At 41.7% G+C, this 21,954-nt stretch overlaps 1 protein-coding gene across 1 annotated transcript in view; it reads left to right on the forward strand.

Annotated features, from left to right (window-relative positions):
* Positions 1 to 747: 747 nt before the first annotated feature.
* The window catches only part of SAMD5 (sterile alpha motif domain containing 5), a gene marked incomplete at both ends in the record, with an annotated part of 52,265 nt that continues 31,058 nt past the window's right edge, over positions 748 to 21,954 (forward strand). The window contains one exon of the mRNA XM_081251042.1: positions 748 to 1,212. Coding sequence (XP_081107168.1) covers positions 748 to 1,212 — 465 coding nt within the window. The remainder of the gene's footprint in view (positions 1,213 to 21,954) is intronic.

Consider the following 21,954-nt stretch of genomic DNA (forward strand, 5'->3'; position numbering starts at 1 on the left):
CTGGGGAAGTGCCCGTGGGCGGCCGGCGAGCGCGCAGGCTGCAGCCAGAGAGGTTCGGGAAGAAGTGAGCGCAGAGATTTCCACGAGCTAGAGAAAGCGGATTAAAAACAAATGTGAAAAGCAGTCCAAGGCATCCGCGGGAGCCCGGCAGTTTAGAAGACACCCCCTCCCGGCTAGGAGGACGACAGTGACTCGCACTCGCGAAGACGAGGCGCTCCTGGGCGGCCGCGGATCTGCGCCGAATAGCTGCCTCCGCAGCGCGGGGCGCGCGTTCAGACGCCAACGGCGGCGGCCAGAAACTGAGATGCGGCGCGCAGCCCCAGGACGGTCCGGGCTGCGGAAAGTCCTGGGCGGCGCGACGCGCCACTGACCTCGCGCGGGTCCGAGGGGTGTGCCCGGGCCCCGCCCGCCCGCCTCCGCCCCCTCGCGCGCCCGCCGCGCGCCCCTCCCCGCGGCGGCGGCGGCGGCGGCGGCGGAGAATCTAAGGGCGGCGCGGCGCGGCTCCCCCAGCCGCCAGTGCCTGCGAGCTCCAGGCTGCTTGGGGAATTCACTTTGCCGCTTTTCCGCTTCTCCCTCTTCAGGCTTCTGATGGCTTTCTATTTCCGACCCTATCCTTTTTAAAAGGAAAACTTCACTGAGATTTTTTCTTTCCCTTTGGAGGAGAGGATTAAAAGTTCTCAGAACTGGTGCCGCCCGTGCCGCTCGGGCGCTGGGACGCCGTTTGCCGGCGGGGGTTCCAGTCCCACCATGTGCACCAACATAGTTTACGAGTGGCTGAAAGCGCTGCAGCTCCCGCAGTACGCTGAGTCCTTCGTGGATAACGGCTACGATGACCTGGAGGTGTGCAAGCAGATCGGGGACCCGGACCTGGACGCCATCGGGGTGCTGGCGCCCGCGCACCGGCGCCGCATCCTGGAGGCCGTGCGCCGGCTGCGGGAACAGGACGCCGCCGCCGCCGGCCTCTACTTCACGCTGGAGCCGCAGCCGCCGCCCGCGCCACCCGGGCCGCCCGCGGGCGCCGTCCCCACTCGCCGCCGGGGGGAGCCTTGCGGCGGCCAGGCCCAGGGCCCCCGCGGGGACCCCCGCAGCCAGACGACCGCCCCTCGCGGCAGGGAGCTGGTGAGCTACCCGAAACTGAAGCTGAAGATCATGATCAGGGATAAGCTCGTCCGCGACGGCATCCACCTGAGCAAGCCCCCGTACTCCCGCAAGGTAAGGAGGCGGCGTGGGCGCGCGGCGGGAGGGGCGCGGCCCGGCCGCTCCTGCCCAGGCTTGGCAGCCCGTTTTTCCCAGGAAACGACGGGAGACGAGGAGGCTCTGGGTATTTGGGATTCTCTTCTGGGTTCTTTCCGTGTTCGCTCTTTTATTCCTTGCTTCCCGGTGCCACCAACGGTTGATAAGACAGGATCCCTCACCCAGGTGTTACTTGTAAACTAGGACCAAGTGTCCGCGTAGTCTCGGTCAGGAACTGGGCGCGCGGTGCTTCTCCAGGAGCACAGGACAGTCATGACACCCTCCGTGGGAGTGTTTGTGTCTGAAGGTACCAGAAGACTGGTTAAAACCCACATTGTTCTCGATCTTTCTTTTTCTCACCTTTTTGAGAAGCTCCCAAGGGAAACTGGCCGACTCTTTTCTTCAAAGAGTGAGAAATGATACCCTGTTGCTTTCAATTCCATAAAGTCGAATCCCAGCTGCAAATTTGAAAAGTGAACGACTGACATGAGCAGTCTAGGGGAAAAGTTAACAAAACACAAGTCAGTCCGCTTGGGATAAGTTCCTTCAGCTTAAGTATAGGGAGGTAATGGGTGCTAAGGACATTGGTGGTAATGGGGTCACTGAGGGCGTGCTGCTGAGTTCTGTGCTGGGTCACCGGTTTGGTTGATTATTAATCCAGATGAGATGAAGCAGGTACAGCTGTGACTTCTAGAAAGCCTGAGTGGATTCGCATGTAGGAAAGGAGAGCACAACACAAGGAAGTGAGATTTTCCGTCACCAGTGAGGACTTCCCTGGGGAGAAGCTGGGAAAGTATGGCAGCTGATCTGTGAGGAAGGCTGAACTGTGGATTTGGGCCTTTAATAATTAACTACAGAAAGTCTTAATTTCTTACAAGAGCTCGGCCACCAGCTGAGTCTGTTCAGTTCAGGCTTCTGCAGCCATCCAGGTAGAGGGTCCTGACTTGAAAGGGAGAGGTAAACAGTACATGTAATCCTCAGGCTTGCCTGGAGTTGCCCAGGAAAAGGAGCACCTCAGCGGGAAATTCAAGACATAGAGAGAAGCCCAGCGGAAAATGACGGCAAGGATGCTGTAGCTGGAGGGGAGTAGACACAGCACTGCAACAGAGACATGCAGATAATCCAAATGTTGTGTGCGGATAATCCAAATGTTGTGTGCTTGTCTGGGGCACTTGCATTGCTTTATAGTCTTAAGTTATGGTCATAATGTCTGGATTTAAGGAAGTTCAAGAGAAAACTTTGCAAAAAGTAGATAAAAATATCTAGGGAAGATGAGAATAAAAAGTTTAATATTATCCATAGGTTACCTTGTAGGACAGGCAACTGAGATAACCTGCTTAAGAGTACAAATTTGTTTTACAAGAACTATATAAAGAGGGCAAGTCCGGAGGACAGTTTGCCTCAAGTTAAACACATGTTCCAGTTACCCACTCTGACTGTGTTTCTGATATGTGCCCCAAACAGGGCGATGAAGGGGAGAACAGTTTTCCCAGACAGGTAGCGGTGGAGATATGTGTAGTGTGTATACAGTGACTCTGACATCAGTGTAAAATAAAGGCTCATTCCTGGAGATGGCAGGTCAAAGGAGTTCAAGGAGAGTCAGACTTTTGTGATTACATCCTGGGAAGTGAGGCGGGCTTAGGCTGAGAGAGTGTGAGCTCCTGGGCACATGGTGAGGGCAGAGGTCAAGCCCTGGCCAGAAAGGGATGCCCAGAACAAGTTAATATCACTAGGGCTTGCTTCTTCTTCAAGAGAAGAGCTGGGTACAGGGCTGGGAGGGCAGAGGAGAGTGTGGGCTGCAGGTGGGGATGATGTAACACATTTTGATTCTGATGCTTAAAAAGGCCTTGATATCAAAGTCAGAAGCTGAAAAGGATAATGGAAGAGGATTCTAAGGACATGAATGTCTGGGCATTGGCTTTGGACTGTGCATTCTTGCCTAGATCGGTGTGTGAGATGGTAGTGCATTTGAGTAAGTGCAATTTATCGAAGAAAATTTCGACTTACATTGTAGTACTATTTGCTTGTGTAAATAATAATTTCTGTCAACTTCTATATAAGTCCCATAACAATAATGGTTGATAGTAAAAATATACCCTCATTCACTTTCTATACATATGTAATTTCTCAAACTGATGAAGAATAAAATGGGGCCAGAAGTGTTTTTGTACCTCCTTTATTGATGCTCCAAGTGGGGACCAAAAAAATGGAGCTGACGAATTTAAGTGTAAAAAAAATTCTGTCACTTCATATATTTGTTACAAGAAAAACACACACTGAAATAGAAACTAAAATGCAATTAATGTACCCCAAACTGAGCATGCACATGTATAGTGCCAGATCATGTTAGTTTTTCTGAATTTGTTGCTTACGTATGCATTGCTTCTTAAATTTTGGATTTTAAATGATCTAAGACGTTTTCTGCAACAGTGTTAGGACTCTTTTTTTTAAAAAAAATATTTATTTATTTATTTTTGGCTGCATTGGGTCTTTGTTGCTGCACATGGGCTTTCTCTAGTTGCAGCGAGCAGGGGCTACTCTTCGTTGCAGTGCGCGGGCTTCTTATTGTGGTGGCTTCTCTTTTTGCGGAGCCCAGGCTCTAGGCACGCGGGCTTCAGTAGTTGCGGCACGCGGGCTCAGTAGTTGTGCCTCACAGGCTCTAGAGCACAGGCTCAGTAGTTGTGGCGCACGAGCTTAGTTGCTCCGCGGCATCCGGGATCTTCCCGGACCACGGCTTGAACCTGAGTCCCCTGCATTGGCAGGCGGATTCTTAACCACTGCGCCACCAGGGAAGCCCAGGACTCTTCTTTAAAGTGTGAGCCACTTTTTAATTTCTCCAGATTCCTTGGCTCTGTCATGATCAGAACACAGTGTTCATTCCGTGCATTTGGAATTCTGCTTGTTAGAGAGGCGTCACGTCTCCTTTATAGTCTTTGCATGGCTGATCCTTGTAATTTTTTTGTACTTTGGTGAGTATATTAGATGGTTTGAAAGCGGATTTTACGTAGGGTGATCAAGGCAGGAATAGTGAATCTTTACAGAGGAAAGTAAGTTGAGGAATTTTCCCAGGAGTTACTTGAAAGGACTGCAGGATTTTGGCATTTGCCCCAATAACAGTTAATGGTACCAGGAACTGTGCTGCAGTGCTGTGTTCATTGTCTTATCAACAGTTGCCACTTTCCTCTTTTAGGTGAGTTAAAATGTAAGAAAGTTGGGCTTCCCTGGTGGCGCAGTGGTTGAGAGTCCGCCTGCTGATGCAGGGGACACGGGTTCGTGCCCCGGTCTGGGAAGATCCCACATGCCGCGGAGCGGCTGGGCCCGTGAACCATGGCCGCTGAGCCTGCGCGTCCGGAGCCTGTGCTCCGCAACGGGAGAGGCCACAACAGTGAGAGGCCCGCGTACCGCAAAAAAAAAAAAAAAAGTAAGTTTCTCTTTGTACCAAGGCAATCCAGCTTTGGAAAACCAGGAGCTTGGAAAGAGCGCTGCTTGAAATCTAAAAACATTGGATGAATCCCTCTTCTGCCCTGTAGCTTCTCCGACTGCTGTGATTTCTACCTTGATGAAGTGGGGATATGTTTTCACAAAATAAGGATTAGGAAAAGCTTTGTGTACATGTTCTCAATACTTTACCAAGCTTCTCTATGCTGAGGCTCTGCCAGGCTCCAGGTTACTGTGATCGGCAGGATGCCGGAGCCCTGCCTTCAAGGAACTTGGGATCTAGCGGGGAAGACATAAAATGGAATGAACAGCAATGATAAAGTATAGTGATTGCTTCCAACCTAGTTTGCGGGGAGGGGGGATCATGGCAGACTTTCTAGAACTGGCCTTTGGTGTGAGAACTGAAGGATGAAGGGTTTAGCCTGAAGGAGAGGAGGGTCCTAAGGGAACAAGTGTTCTAGGTATAGAGAACAGTGCGTGCAAAGGGCCAGGAAGGGAAGAAGTGCAGCAGGGCACCGGGAATTTAAAGGAATTCAGTCTGGCTGGAGCACAGAATGCTTGGAAGAAGTGGCAAGAGATGGCGAGACAGGCAGGGGCTGGTCCTGGATGGCCTTGGAGTAATATGTAGACGTTGGAGTGTATCTCGAGAGGGGAGCTATTGATGGATCCTGACCAGAGATAGAGGAAATGATTAGGACGAGGTTGCAGTGTCAGGAGAGATTTGCTGGCAGCCTGGACTGCGTGGCGACAGGCTGGGAGGTAGGTGCCATGGAGGTAACTGAGGGGTAGAATTGCCAGAACTGGATGATTGTTTGGATGACAGGGATGAGAGGGGAGAGAGGTTGGGATGACGTGTAGATTTCTGATTTAGGATTGCGATGCCCTTTCCTGAGCAGGAGACCCAGGAGAAGAGCAAGTTTGGAAACAGAGATGTTGCCTTCAAGTTTAAATATACTGATGCCAGAGGCATATTTGAACATATTTGTCTAGTTGGCAGTTGGAAATACAATTGTGGAGCAGTGGAGAGATGCTGGGACAAAAGATACAGATTTGGGAGTAGTCTGCACATTGAAGCCACAAATATGAGTGATCGGTAGAGGGAGAAGGGAGAAGGGACCAGGACAGACCTCGGGGAACACCAGGATTTGGGAGATGGGCAGAGGACGAAGAACCTTCGAGGGAGGCAGAAAGCGTGAGTCAGTGGAAGCAGTGATGCTTCAGGGAGGAGGGACTGGTCAGGAGGTCGGAGACCCATCAAGCAGGACAAGCACTAAATGTAGCCATGCCATGGGAAGTAGCAGCCATGCCAGTGGGGACCTCTGAAATAGCAGGTTCAAGTGCTGGACCAATGAGAGGACATGGAAACAGGGAGCATAGACAACTTTTTTTTTAAGGTTTAATTTTTTTTAAAGAGCAGTTTTAGGTTTGCAGAAAAATTGAGAGGATGGTCCAGAGAGTTCCTATATACCCCTGCCCCACACATGCATGGTGTTCTCACTCCCACTGGAAGTGGGACATTTGTTACAATTGATGAACCTACCTGGGTACGTTATAATCACCTAAAGTTCATAGCTTACATTAGGGGGGTCACTCTTGGTGGTGTGCATTCTTTTTTTTTTTTTTTTTTTTTTTTTGTAGTACGCGGGCCTCTCACTGTTGCGGCCTCTCCCGTTGCGGAGCACGGGCTCCAGACGCACAGGCTCAGCGGCCATGGCTCACGGGCCCAGCTACTCCGTGGCATGTGGGATCTTCCCAGACCGGGGCACGAACCCGTGTCCGCTGCATCGGCAGGCGGACTCTCAACCACTGTGCCACCAGGGAAGCTGGGTGGTGTGCATTCTTGACTTTGAACAGATGTATAATGAATGACATGTAGCCATCATTATGGTGTCATGCAGAGTATATTCATTGCCCTAAAAATCCTCTGTGCTGTGCCCGTTCATTCTTCTTTTCCCCCAACTCCTGGCAAGCAATGATTTTTTGCTCTCTCCACAGTATTGCCTTTTCTAGAACGTCACATATTTGGAAAGGCTACATAGTATGTAACCTTTTCAGATTGGTTTCTTTCACTTGGTGATAGGCGTTTATGATTCCTTTGTGTCTTTTCATGGCTTGATAGCTCATTTGTTTTTAGCGCTGAGTAATAGTCCATTGTCTGGATGTACTATAGGCAACTTTTTAATGAGGTCAGACTGAGAAGAGAGAACTATAGCTGGAGGAAGAAGGGAGAATTTGAGTCAAAGGAAGAGTTTTGTGAATAAGTTTTTTTTTTTTTTAAGGATGAGAGAAGCTACAGCATGTCTAAGTGTTGGTGGGAGGGAGCCAGAGAGAGGGAGCGGGTGAAGATGTGGGAGAAGGAAGACCACCCAAGAGATCAAGGAGGTGGGAGGGAATTGTGTCCAGAGCACTGGAAAAAAAAAGGGGGACACACTTCCAGTGGGGGGGATGCCTTCTCCATGACAGAGGGGTGGAGAGGAAGGACGGATGAGGAGACTGGGAACTTTGTGGGGATGGCATTGAAGAGCCATCATTTCCCTGTCTGCTCACATGATACCAGTGAGGGAGGAGTTGGAGAGATGAGAGGTTTACGGAGCGTATTGCGTTAATATACAAATACTAGGTATTATGCATCTGGTGTTTATAGCTATGCCTAAATGTAAACATTATACAGTAATGCTTGTAGGATGTATATAGCTATACGTGAATAGAAAGTACCATCACCATTCCTGTGTTTGCACTGCAGGTTACAAGCTATGTGTGATGTTGTATTGTGGCCTATGTTTGGCAGTGCTTGTGCATGGGGGTTGTGGTAGATGTGGATTGTATGGGACTGTAAAAGTATCCTGTTTTCTAGCAGACTTGGAAAAGCGGAAGGCAGGCTCTAGGGTAGATGGTGGATGGGGATGGTGTATAGACTTCTTCACTGGAAAATATCTCCTTGCCACACACTACCAAGTAGAGCTGAGTTAATATAATGTTATTTAACAATGCTGTAGGAGTGTTAAGCATCATTCACGCCTCAGTGTGAATTTAATTACTGTAAGTAATAAGACTCTCATGGTAATAGGGTTATTCATGGATTTGGGGGAGAGATGGCTTGGGATGGAGGTGTTTGGAGAGACAGGTGGCATGAGGGCTTCTGTTTTTTGGGGCCAGGGTGAAGGATATAGAAAAAATATTTAGAAAGGAAAGAGAGAGGTTGACAGAGAATATGCTACATTCTTTGGAGTTGTGCCTTGGGTCCTGGCAGAAGCTGAAATGACAGTAAATATTCCTTCTCCCAAGAATTCCTCTGCCTTCATGGTGCTATCATTGTTTATTTTCAATCTGTTGTTTAACTTATTCATGTAGTATCATGGGAGACATGACAACTTCTACAAACTTATTTTAGAAAATGACTCTTATAACCAAGTTTGTGGATATTAGCAGGCATTGAGCAAACAACATTTGCCATATGGGTAGCCTGGCTCCTGTCACCCCGTACCTGTCCTTGCTTGGACATTTCAGCCGCCATCATAGTGGTCATGTCTTGGCTGTGTACTGTTGGCCCAGGTCTTACTCCTGATAATAGGGGGATTTGGTAATTAATCAGCAGTACATTTTTAGTACAAGTGATACCCAGTCATTTCTGCAGGCCTGAGGATACAATAATGAAAATTATTTGTAAAAACTTCAAAAATTAGATTTTCAAAATTCAGTTGTAATGTTCAAAACTGTCACCTGGTAGTGAGAGATTGACATATATACTATTGATACTGTGTATAAAATAGATGACTAATGAGAACCTACTGTATAGCACAGGGAACTCTACTCAGTGCTCTGTGGTGATCTAAATGGGAAGGAAATCCAAAAAAGAGGGGATATATATATAGAGAGAGAGATATAGATATAGATATAGATATAGATATAGATATAGATATAGATATGTATAGCTGACTCACTTTGCTGTACAGTAGAAACTAACACAACATTGTAAAGCAAATATACTGCAATGAAAATTTTTTTAAAAAAAGAAGATAAAAAAGAGCAAAAAAAAGAGAGAGGTTAAGCAACCTGCCCAAGGTCATACAACTTGCCCAAGGTCACACTCTTAACTACTGCCTCTGTGGATGGGAAGAAAAATACAGCTATTCCTTCTTGGTATGTATTATTACTTTCATATTTTTATTAAAATTAAAAAGGTCAAAAAAAAAAAAAAGAAAGCTCTTTTCTCTGCACTGGCATCTCCAGTCTTAAAGGGGTCTCAGTTGTGCTTCTTCTTCCTTCCTCACTGTTCAGTGAAAAAAAGATGCTCAAGGCAGCGTTAGCAGTACTAAGGACAGCCTCATGAACCTCGTCTGCTCTTAGGTAGTTGTCTAACGCATGCCATGAAAAATAAGAAAGAAATTTTGATTAAAAAGCACATTTTTTCAGATTATGTAAGTAATTAGATTCCAGTTCACCAGAAATATGTTCTGAAATGAATTTTCTTGAAGTAAGGTAAGTCAGATGACACGGACTCAACCAACGCTGGTGCTTGAAATTAACAAGGGATATCCTAAGGTATTTGGAAGAACATTGACCATGGTAAGGGAAAGTACACCCAGGACCATGATCGGTATAACTTTTCAAGGTTATAGTCTGTGTAGAGCTAGAAACAGCATCGAGTCCTTAGCTATAGCTAAGGCTTATTATACTATTGCTAGCACTTGAGTTAAAAAGTTTTTAACAGTTATTTTCTAAGTTTTATGAAAAATGCTATTTCAGTCTGCTAATTTGGACTTGAGGACGCCTGGGAGAAGTAGGAAGGGAATCCTTGTTTTCAGTCAATATAAAAAGTATTAAGGGCAAATAATTGTGGATCATGCCAAAAGGCATTAAGCATACAATCCGTTTTACATAGAGACTCAGTGACATCTAATAGTTTAAAGAGATTTCATTACTGCTTCTAATTGAAATAAATGGTCTGATGAGCTCTTAAAACCTTACTGTTATGTTTCCATAAAGTTATAAATACAAACAAAATAAGACCTACTTCATTTGGAACATGTCCAAAAGATGAGGAAAACAATCAGCATGTATTCTTTACCAAAATCTGAATTTTAAGATATTTTCCCTAGAGCATACCATAATTTTATAAGACTAGAAGTGTACCTGTTGTACTTGACACCCATATTTTTTAACACCCTACCTCTATTTGACAAAACTATTTTAAGTAAAAGTCATGGAATAATACACAGCAATTATTTTCTTGATTTCTTCTGTAGTTTTAAACAGTTAACAGTTAAAATAAGGAATATATTTCAGTTTTAAAATTCAAATTTAGTAAAAACATTTCATCTATAAAATAGAATTTGCACTTAACCAAACTAACATATTGCACCTTGCGGTTTGTACTCTGTTTCACTGTTTTGAGTTTTCAACACATATAAAAACTCTAAGTGGTCATAAGTATAATGGAATTGAACTAACTCAAGTTTCACGTTTTTCTGTTTTGTTTTTACAAATCACGATGCTATCATTGTTTATTTTCATTCTACAATTTAACTTATTCATGTAGTACCATGGGAGAGACATGACAACTTTTACAAACTTATTTCATTTATTTTTAAGTTTTTTTTTTTAAATTAATTAATTTACTTTTGGCTGTGTTAGGTCTTCGTTGCTGCACCCGGGCTTTCTTTAGTTGCAGCGAGGGGTGGATACTCTTCGTTGTGGTGTACCGGCTTCTCATTGCAGTGGCTTCTCTTGTTGCAGAGCATGAGCTCTAGGCACACGGGCTTCAGTAGTTGTGGCACACGGGCTCAGTAGTTGTGGCTCGCGGGCTCTAGAGCGCCGGCTCAGTAGTTGTGGTGCACAGGCTTAGTTGCTCCACGGCATGTGGGATCTTCCTGGACCAGGGATTGAACCCGTGTCCCCTGCATTGGCAGGAGGATTCTTAACAACTGCACCACCAGGGAAGTCCTACAAACTTATTTTAGAAAGGACTCTTATAACCAAGTTTGTGGGTTGGTGCCAACCATATAACCAGGAGTTCTGTGAATTAACTCCCAGGTAGAACACAATGCCCATAAAAGCACAGGTAATAAAAGATGCTAACTTGAAGCAAATGTAAATGCCATTGAAACTCGACAGTAACTGTGACAGCTAGAAGTTAGGCCAACAAAAGGATTTTTTCAGGGAGAAGTGTTTTATCACTGACATTGTTTAGAGTTTCTATAGGTCTTGTTAATAATTAAAAATTTCATTTTGTTTTAAGGGCCCCTTCTTTGCCTGCCCTTTCTCTCTGCCCTGTCCTTGGAAGACATAAGGAAATGTGATCTTTTTAGTTTAAGAAACGTTATTTCGGGGCTTCCCAGGTGGCGCAGTGGTTGAGAGTCCGCCTGCCGATTCAGGGGGCGCGGGTTCGTGCCCCGGTTCGGGAGGGTCCCGCGTGCCACGGAGCGGCTGGGCCCGTGAGCCATGGCCGCTGAGCCTGCGCGTCCGGAGCCTGTGCTGCACAACGGGAGAGGCCACAACAGTGAGAGGCCCACGTACCGCAAAAAAAAAAAGGAAACGTTATTTCTTCTGTAAAATAATGCCAGTATTTATCTCAAAAGGTTGTAGTATGAATTAAATGGGATAATATTTATGAGGTTGTTTGGTAAATTCTAAAAGAACTTTACAAATTTGAAGTGTTCTTACCGATAGTGAATAAATCATTGTTTCTAATACAATTTTGAAAACATTTCTGGGTGAAAAGTAAATATACTGAATTGAGAAAATTTGGAGAACACTGAGGCAGACTGAGAAGAAATTTAAAATGGTCTGTTTTACAGTTTCTAACACTACAGTGTATTTCTTTAAAAATCACCTATGAATTAGAATTTCTGTCTTGTACACATGCATAAATCTGGTATTGGATAAGAGTAAGGATAAGGCTAGTCCTATGTTGGCAGATATCATTTGAAAAATGATTTTAATGCTAAGACATATTCCATCTTAGTTTAACACCATAATTAATTTAACCATTTTCTTATTGGGTTGAAACCTCACCCATGTTATTATTGATTATTTTACTTTCTTCATAATTTAAAAATGTCATGTTTGAGAAATAGTATTTCATCATTCTTTGAATGACATTTCTTAGATTATTGATTTACATAATTACATGTTTGTGGCTTTTATAATTATGTATTGCTTGTTCACTGTGCTTGCCTGTTTTTTCTGTTGGTCTTAGACCATTTCCAGTTGCTTGGCAAGAGCTCTTTATATATTAAGGAAAATAATCATTGTTGCATAGAGGTTGCACTTTTCAGAGTGTGGTTTACCTTAGATTTTAATGATTTATTTTTGGATGTCCAAAATTTAAAAACTCCTATGTATTCCACATTATCAATAATTTTAGTTGTTTCTTCCAGACTGGAGGAATATAGAGGGTACAGACTTAGATAGAATTGAAGTTACATTCTTTTTTACCATTTACTTGGACAAATTATTTAATCTTTCTAAAACTGAGTTATCTCATCTATAAATGGGTATAATATTACCTACTTCTTAAGGGTGTTGAATCAGAGAGACTGTATATGAAAAGTGCCTCAAAGAATAACTGACAGTAACTCCTCAAAACATCTGGCTAATCTTTGTCGTATAATACAAAATCTTGTGATTATGAAGTTATTCTCAATATGAAGACGTATCTTAAACTATTAGTTCATGTCCTTATGATTCTGTTGAGGCTAAATATTCTTTCCATAATTTCAAAAAGCTCTTTAAGTAACAACAACATACATAATTTGTCTGTTATAATAATTGAAAATATTTTACTCAATTTACTATTTGCCTTTTAGGTTTTCCTTTCTCTTTTTTTAAATTATTTTTTATCGGAGAATGGTTGCTTTATACTGTTGTGTTAGCCTCCACTGTACAACAAAATGAATCAGCCATACATGTACAGATATCCCCTCCCTTTTGGACTTCCCTCCCACTTAGTTTACCACAGTGCATTAGGTAGAGTTCCCTGTGCTAGACAGTATGTTCCCATCAGCTCTCTATTTTATACATAGTACCAATAATGTATATGTGTCAATCCTAGCCTCCCAGTTCCTCCCACCCCATCCCTTTCCCCCTTGGTATCCATACATTTGTTCTCTATGTCTGTGTCTCTATTTCTGCTTGCAAATAAGATCATCTATACCATTTTTCTAGATTCCACATATATGCTTTATTATATGAGATTTGCTTTTCTCTTTCTGATTTACTTCACTGTGTATGACACTCTCTAGGTCCACCCATGTCTCTACAAATGACCCAATTTCATTCCTTTTTATGGCTGAGTAATACTCCATTGTATATATGTACCACATCTTTATGCATTCATCTGTCGATGGACACTTAGGTTGCTTCCATATCCTGGCTATTGTAAATAGTGCTGCAGTGAACATTGTGGTACATGACTCTTTCTGAATTGTGGTTTTCTCTGGGTATATGCCCAGTAGTGGGATTGCTGGGTCGTATGGTAGTTCTATTTTCAGTTTTTTAAGGAACCTCCATTCTGTTCTCCATAGTGGCTGTATCAATTTACATTCCTACCAACAGTGCAAGAGGGTTCCCTTTTCTCCACATGCTCTCCAGCATTTATTGTTTGTAGATTTTTTTGAGGATGGCCATTCTGACTGGTATGAGATGATGACTCATTGTAGTTTTGATTTGCATTTCTCTAATAATTAGTGATGTTGAGCATCTTTTCATGTGTTTATTGGCCATCTGTATGTCTTCTTTGGAGAAATGTCTAAGTCTTCTGCCCATTTTTTGATTGGATTGTTTGTTATTTAGGTATTGTGCTGTATGAGCTGTTTGTATATTTTGGAGATTAATCCTTTGTCAGTTGCTTTGCCTGCAAATATTTTCTCCCATTCTGAGGGTTGTCTTTTCATCTTGTTTATGGTTTCCTTTGCTGTGCAAAAGCTTTTACGTTTCATTAGGTCCCATTTGTTTATTTTTGTTTTTATTTCCATTTCTCTAGGAGGTGGGTCAAAAAGGATCTTGCTGTGATTAATGTCAAAGAATGTTCTGCCTATGTTTTCCTCTAAGAGTTTTATAGTGTCTGGCCTTACATTTAGGTCTTTAATCCATTTTGAGTTTGTTTTTGTGTCTGGTGTTAGGGAGTGTTCTAATTTCATTCTTTTACATGTAGCTGCCCATTTTTCCCAGCACCACTTATTGAAGAGACTGTCTTTTCTCCCTTGTATATTTTTGCCTCCTTTGTCATAGCTTAGGTGTCCACAGGTGCGTGGGTTTATCTCTGGGCTTTCTATCCTGTATCATTGACCTATATTTCTGTTTTTGTGCCAGTACTATACTGTATTGATTACTGTAGCTTTGTAGTATAGCATGAAGTCAGGGAGCCTGGTTCCTCCAGCTCCATTTTTCTTTCTCAAGATTGCTTTGGGGACTTCCCTTGTGGCACAGTGGTTAAGAATCCACCTGCCAATGCAGGGGACACAGTTTCGATCCCCGGTCCGAGAAGGTCCCACATGCCGCGGAGCAACTAAGCCTGTGCACCACAACTACTGAGCTTGTGCTCTAGAGCCTGCGAGCCACAACTACTGAGCCCGCGTACCACAACTACTGAAGCCCACGCACCTAGAGCCTGTGCTGGGCAACAAGCGAAGGCACCACGATGAGAAGCCTGCACGCTGCAACGAAGAGTAGCCCCCACTTGCCACACTGGAGAAAGCCCGTGATCAGTAATGAAGACCCAATGCAGCCATAAACAAATAATTTAATTAAAAGATTTAAACAACCTAATCTTACACCCAAAGCAACTAGAGAAAAAGAACAAACAAAACCCTAAGTTAGTAGAAGGAAAGAAATAATAAAGATCGGAGCAGAAATAAATGAAATAAAAACAAAGAAAACAATAGCAAAGATCAATAAAACTGAAAGCTCGTTCTTTGAGAAGATAAACAAAATTGATAAACCTTTAGCCAGACTCATCAAGAAAAAAAATGGAGAGGACTCAAATCAATTTAAAAAAAAATTGCTTTGGCTATTTGGTGTCTTTTGTGTTTCCCTACAAATTGTTAAATTTTTTGTTCTAGTTCTATGAAAAGTGCCATTGGTAATTTGATAGGAATTGTATTGTACCTTTTTGTTTAATGGAGAAGTATAATCAATCTATTTTTGTGGTCACTTTTATTCTTATAATAAATCCCTTCTTTAGTCCAGGATCAGTTAATATTTATCTATATCTCCAATTAATTTATTTGGTTTTAGGTTTACATTTAACTCTAATTCATCTGAAATTTATTTTGGGACATGATATAAGATGGAGTTCTAATGTTATATGTAATCATACACAGGTGATAATTTTATCACCTACTTTACAAGAATTACAGCTTTTATTTCTGTGTTCTGGTCCTACTGCATTGGCTAGGATTTATGTAGCATTGTTAAATATTAGTGATAATTAAATGTTCTTGTCTTATTCCAAATTTTAATGGACATGCTACAAGTATTTTGTTATTATTCTGCCATCGGCTCTCAGCTTAAGATATTCTTCATGATGTTGAAAAGCATCTTTGTTTTCCTAATTTTGTAGACATTTTTATTGGGAATGGATATTTGATTATATTAAATATCTTTGTAGCAACTTAAAAATAATTGAAAGTCTTTTTCTTCCTGGGCCTAATGTTGTGATGTATTGCATGAACAAATTTCCTAATATGAAACCATCCTTAAGTGTTCTCTTTTGAAGCAACCTGAGTGTGAGACGAGGAATTTTGTGATCTTACTCCCAGATTATTGTGACATTCTTTTACATTACATAGCTTTTCTTTCATGAATGATGTTTGACATTTACCTTCAGTTTGGTAACTACTATGGCAGTTATTGTCATGATATTATTACAATTGACTTCCTGCCAATAGCTTTTTGGAAATTGCCATCTCTGTCTAGACAAGCAAGAGAGGCAGTGACAGCAGTGAGACGTGGGGACCAGCCCCGCTCTTGCTCAAAAGACAACAGCCACATAGTCGTGGGTAACGATTTAATTTTCTGGTTTTGCAGACATTTTGTTTTTGAACCAGAGGGCAGAGACTCTGTGGGGGGTGAGGGGTTAACTTGAATCTTTATTGATTTTACTGTTTTCACAGCCAAAATGGGCTTTTCTCCCCCTTAAGTATAGTTCGGGAAATTGCTCCCAGATTCTAGAATTATATTCTTCTCCTTCATCCTCCCACTCTTCCACTCCCCCCACCCCCTTGTACTCCCTCATCAACTAGTCTGCTCCCTTCCTGCCCTCACCCTACCCAAGGCCTGTTGGTGGAAAATACAGATGGGGGCTGCTTGCCAGATGCCATGTTAAACTGAAAACCCTTATAAAAGAAATTGAAGTGGCGTTCATTTTAATTTGAATGTTTGGCTTTGCATAGAAACAATAGCCCAATTGTAACAAAGATGAAGTTGGAAAACTCTGTAGGAAATATTGTTACAACAAATCCTTGATTACATTTAAACATGTGTTGACAGGTCAAAAAGAATTACTTTTTAAAAAGGTCATTGAAGCAAGGATTAAAGATGGGGTACAGGAATGGTATGTTTCTGGAAGAAATACCTACCTCAGGTGCTGAATTCAGCTCAGTGTGTAGAAATGGATGCACCCAACGCTTCCCAAACTGGCCATCAATCACGCAATAAATATATAGGCACTTTAAAGTAACCATATATCAATGCAGAATGGAACACTGCTGGATTAGGAAGTGCTCCTTTGGGAAACTCTTGATTGACAAAAGTAGTACTGCATTAAGTAGCAGCAATATTTTCATGGCCAGAAAGTAATAAAGCAGTAGATAATCTTTATGAAGAGGAAAATATTTTACATAAAATACTGTTGAGCAATTCTTAGGACTTGCTAACTACAGGATCCATTTAAGGTGAAAAATAGCTCTACCTAAATGTGAAAGAAAAAAACGATAATTCAGTGAATTGTTAATTGCATCCAAGTTCAGTGCTCTAGTCACTGTCATTGATAAGGCATCTAAAGAAAAGAGGGGATTCGTTGCTATCTGGGATTGCATGAACCCCCTGTATCTCTGGCTTGCACAGTAGGAGAAAAATTCAGGATATGCATATTGCATCCATTATAGATTAGAGTGGAGCCAGAGGGTATGCAAAATAATTTACTCTTTTGAGACCTACTTCATTACGGAGAGGTGGTGGAGAGTTGGAGTTAGGTTGGTGACATTAACTTTGAGTTTTATTGTTGTGTCATTTTTTTAATTAATTAATTAATTAATTAATTAATTAATTTATTTATTTATTTATTTGCAGTACGTGGGCCTCTCACTGTTGTGGCCTTTCCCGTTGCAGAGCACAGGCTCCGGCACCCAGGCTCAGTGGCCATGGCTCACGGGCCCAGCCGCTCCGCGGCATGTGGGATCTTCCCAGGCCAGGGCATGAACCCGTGTCCCCTACATCGGCAGGCGGACTCTCAACCACTGCGCCACCAGGGAAGCCCTTTATTTACTTTTTAATAAATTTATTTATTTTATCTATGTTTATTTTTGGCTGCACTGGGTCTTCATTGCGGTGCGCAGGCTTCTCATTGCGGTGGCTGGCTTTTCTTGTTGCGGAGCATGGGCTCTAGGAGCATGGGCTTCAGTTGCTGTGGCTCTCAGACTCTAGAGCGCAGGCTCAGTAGTTGTGGCTCACGGGCTTAGTTGCTGCACGGCATGTGGGATCTTCCTGGACCAGGGCTCGAACCCATGCCCCCTGCATTGGCAGGCGGACTCTTAACCACTGTGCCACCAAACCCGTGCCCACTGCATTGGCAGGCGGACTCTTAACTACTGCGCCACCAGGGAAGCCCCTTGCTGTGTCATTTTAAATCAGAGTTTTCACCGCCACTTCTTGGCACAGCAGTTTAGGCCCTATGTTTATCTCTGTTAATATGGTTCCTTGTATTGATATACTTACCTTGAAAATGGGGGTGAATTGAATCTTCTGATGGTTTATTAAAACATTGTGACAGTGACATGCTTGACCTGCTGAGGCATATTCGTCCTGCTCCCTGACAGGAAGCATGATCTTCTTTGTTAGCCCCAAGATTGCTGTTTTGGGATGAACATGCTAAAGTACATTAAGAGTGATTTGTAGGGCAACGGAGAGAGGGATGGTGTTCTTTTGAAAGCAGGCAAATTGAAAAAGCAAGAGCTTCCTAGAGTAGGGAACTCACCCTGTAGTCTGAACACCTTTCACTGTGCTTTGATTTCATTCACTGTGAAATTTAGACTTATTCTTGATTCAACCTTATATGAATTATTTATGGATATGTCTGATTTTCCTCTTTGCATCAGGGGAGGGTTTCTCTTCTTCCTTGAACCACCTCCCTCGTGCAGGATAATAATAGTGAAAACAGTCTATATTATTTGTTAAGAGTGCTTTATCACATTATTTCATTCAATCCTCATCACAGGTCTCTGAGGAAGATGCTGTTTTTGCTATCCTTGTTTTATAGGTGGGAAAAATGAGGCATAGTTGTGGGGTAGGGAGTGGATATGTCCTAGAGATTTTTACTTTATTTTTAAAATTTAATACCATACTAGTAAGTGTAAATTTCACAGACTTACGGTAGAATGAATCCATATTTCGTGTTTGATTTAAGATAAGGAGAATTCCTCCATTCTTTCCACATGCATTACAAATACTGATTGGCAAGAGGAGATTGGAAAGAAAGTCATATATAAATTAAATCACACCAGTTTGGTGACAGAAGTCCTGTTAATCTTGAACATCCACTGATGAAGTGAGTAGCCATCATTAACTATGTATGATTGTTACTGTGGTACATACTCTGCAGAGCAAATATTGGTCTTCTTTGGTTCTGCTTTTCAGGAGTTTTTACTGAATTAATGTCTTTGCTAATAAATATATAACTTGTGATTTTAGTTTAAGATAAGTTCTTAAGATCAGGGCTTTTCTTCTTTTAGACAAAGTGGAGAATAGTATTGGAAGTAGGCATTTAATCAAATGATTCTTTTCTTTCTTGGAACACTTCTTGAAGTTAATTTGAGTTGCTTTCTTAGCCTCCAGCACAGTTTTTGAATATCCATAATGGCATATTTGGTGTTTGAGGTGGGATTTGGAAACAGTTGAAAGTCATTTTGGTAAACAAGTTAGTTAGTGGGTAGTCCTATTTTAGTCCCAAATACCAAACAGTCAAATAAAAAATAAAACAAAACAAAAATGTGACTATCATGAGAAGTCTGATTTTCTTAGAACTGTGCATTTTTCAGGAGAAACGATTTATTAATATCTTGATCATGTACATAGCCCTAGTGTTGTAATAAGCATTATCTCCCAACAAAACGTATTTTTTTAAAATGTCTTATTTAAAATTTTTTTTTAAATTTAATTTTATTGGGTTATAGTTGATTTACAATGTTCTGTTAGTTTCTGGTGTACAGCAAAGTGTTTCAGTTATACATATATGTATATATTCATTCTTTTTTAGATTTTTTTCTCATATAGGTTATCACAGAATATTGAGTAGAGGTCCCTGTGCTATACAGTAGCTCTTTGTTGGTTATTTATCTTATATATAGTAGTGTGTGTATGTTCATCTCAAGCTCCTGATTTATCCCTCCCCCCACGTTTCCCCTTTGGTAACTCTAAGTTTGTTTACGATATCAGTAAGTCTGCTTCTGTTTTGTAAATGAGTTCATTTGTATCATTTTTTTAAAATTAGATTCCACATATGAGTGATATCATATGGTATTTGTCTTTGTTTGACTTCATTTAGTATGATAATCTCTAGGTCTATCCATGTTGCTACAAATGGCATTATTTCATTCTTTTTTATGGCTAATATTCCACTGTTCATATGTGCCACATCTTTATTCATTCCTCTGTTGACGGACATTTAGGTTGCTTCCATGTCTTGGCTATTGTAAATAGTCCGAAAGGATACATGCACCCCAATGTTCATTGCAGCACTATTTACAAAAATTACTTTTAAAGATACCTTTTTGGGTCATATGTAAGTCTTGATTTATTTGCTTAAAAAATCTATTTAATCATTTGTAATAAGTATCCCCTTTGCTTAGGTTCATGTGTTTTAATGGTCTTATTTTGCAATTGAAATTAAGAATAGATATTTGAAATTGAGTAGCAATTATAAACTTGGAGAAGCAGGCTGTCTTCTAGGCCTTAATTATAAAAGAGGGAATTAGCCTCTTCTGAAGAATTAGTTGACATATTCAATTCCAGTAAGACTCAGCCCATGTTACATCTTTGAACACTGTGTGTGTCTTAATGGGAATATTCCTAGGATACCTTCATATCATTTGAGTCTGAAAAAAGACTCACATGCTGAATATGAGGCTTAATTTTGTTGGAAAGAAGGAAAGGAAAGTTTCAAAATAATGAGAAAGCCTTTGGTTATACTGTAAAGTCCTATAGGGTCATTAACTTGTTTTAAATAATATTTAACTCTAGAGTTCTGCTTTCATTTAAGGTGTAGAAAGCCACAGGAAGATGCTGCTCCCACATTAACCATGAGAAAAAGGTGGATAATGTACAGTATTGTGCCTATTTTTGGTCCCATCAGAGACCTGAGTTCTAAAGGTAGTCAGATGATCTAAATTCCAAGGAGAGAAGGGACACATCATTGTTTTGTCTTTAGCAGGGCCCGAGAAGGAGGGTTAGCAGCCATCAAAGCAGATGTGAAGACAACAAGTACAATTTTTGTGAATTTTCGAAAGCTAGTATGGGCTAGCATGACAATTTTAAATTGTCAGGAACCCCAGATACAAAGAGGATCTGTATCTATCAGTACTTACCACTTTTTACCATAGGCCTTCAACTCAGTACTCATGAGAAAGAATGAGTGGGGCAGGAAACCAGAGGAAGCTTGTCAGTGGTGCAGGCATGTAGGTGATGACGAACTCTACCCCTCGGAGACAGGCACAAAATCCACCAGTGTCCCAGAACTTCTGTCATAGGACACAAAAGCTGTCATAGGCAGGGGGTGGGCAAGAAACCTGCCCAAACCTGGATCCAGGCAAAGTTTGGCACATTGTTGGAATAGGGATAGAAAATATACTGTCTCAGCCCTGCACTGATGCTGGATAAATCCCATCAGCTGGGGAGGAGCAGGCTTGGATTCATGATCCACTGATCCACCAGTGGTGCAAGGTAGAGACTGGCTGTCATTCATAGGTAGAAGAGGAAGGGATGCTGAGAAAGCCTCACTTCTGAAGCTCAGGTGCACAAGGTCTGTCAAAGACAGAGGCTGCAGCAGGAGAATAAAGAAAACTCCTTTGACCCCACCATGTATTGGTGTGGAACAGGAACACTAAGAAGAACCCTCTGTTACCCCAGATCTCACATTAAACATAAGGTGGCTGGAATCCACTGCTAGAAGAGTTCATAGTTTTTGCTGTACCAAAAGTTACTATAGCATCAACAAAACACACACCCACCTCAGTACTCTTAGATTAACTCAAGCACTCACAATAATAGCCTGACAACAGAAGAGATATGCCCATTCCAGAAGTAGATTCATTTACCTCAGTCTCAGCTGCTTTTCTGTATACAGTGTTTTGTATTTAATCAAAATCTATGAGATATGCAGAATAAAAAGGGAAAAGAAAATTAACCTACCAAGAGAAAAAGCAGTCAATAGAACCAGACCCAGGAATGACCAGGATGTTGCAACTATCAGATAGAAACTTAAAAAATGGCTATTAATTATAAAAAAAATACCACAGTAATGTAAGATGTTAAAAACGGGGAAGCGGGTATGGGGTTATATGGGAACTCTTTGTACTATCTTCTCCATTTTTCTGTAAATCTGAAAGTTCTAAAAATAAAGTTTATTAAAAACTATATTGTTAAGGAATACATTTAAAATATATTATTAAGGAAATAAAAGTTCAAGCCAGAGACTGAGAGAAAGAATTTGCAAAGTGCCTGTCTGATTAAAGAAAGAACTCTAACAACTCAGCAGTAAGAAAATCATTTCAACAGGAAAATGGACAAACATTTTGACCTTCACCAAACAAGATTTATGGATTGCAATTATGCACATGAAAAGATGCTCAACATCATTAGTCATTAGAGAAATGCAGATTAAAACCACAGTGAGAGGCCATTAGAATGGCTAGAATTAAAAAGCCTGTCAAAACCAAGCACTGTTTAGAATATAAAGCAAGTAGAACTCGCATACGTTTCTGTTGAGAATGCAGGATGGTCCAGCTTCTTTGGAAAACTGTTTGGCAGTTTCTTATGAAGGTATGTGTAAGCTTACCATACAGCCAAGCA

This window comes from Mesoplodon bidens (assembly GCF_964165515.1).
Source record: "Mesoplodon bidens genome assembly, chromosome: 12".
NCBI lineage: Eukaryota > Metazoa > Chordata > Mammalia > Artiodactyla > Ziphiidae > Mesoplodon > Mesoplodon bidens.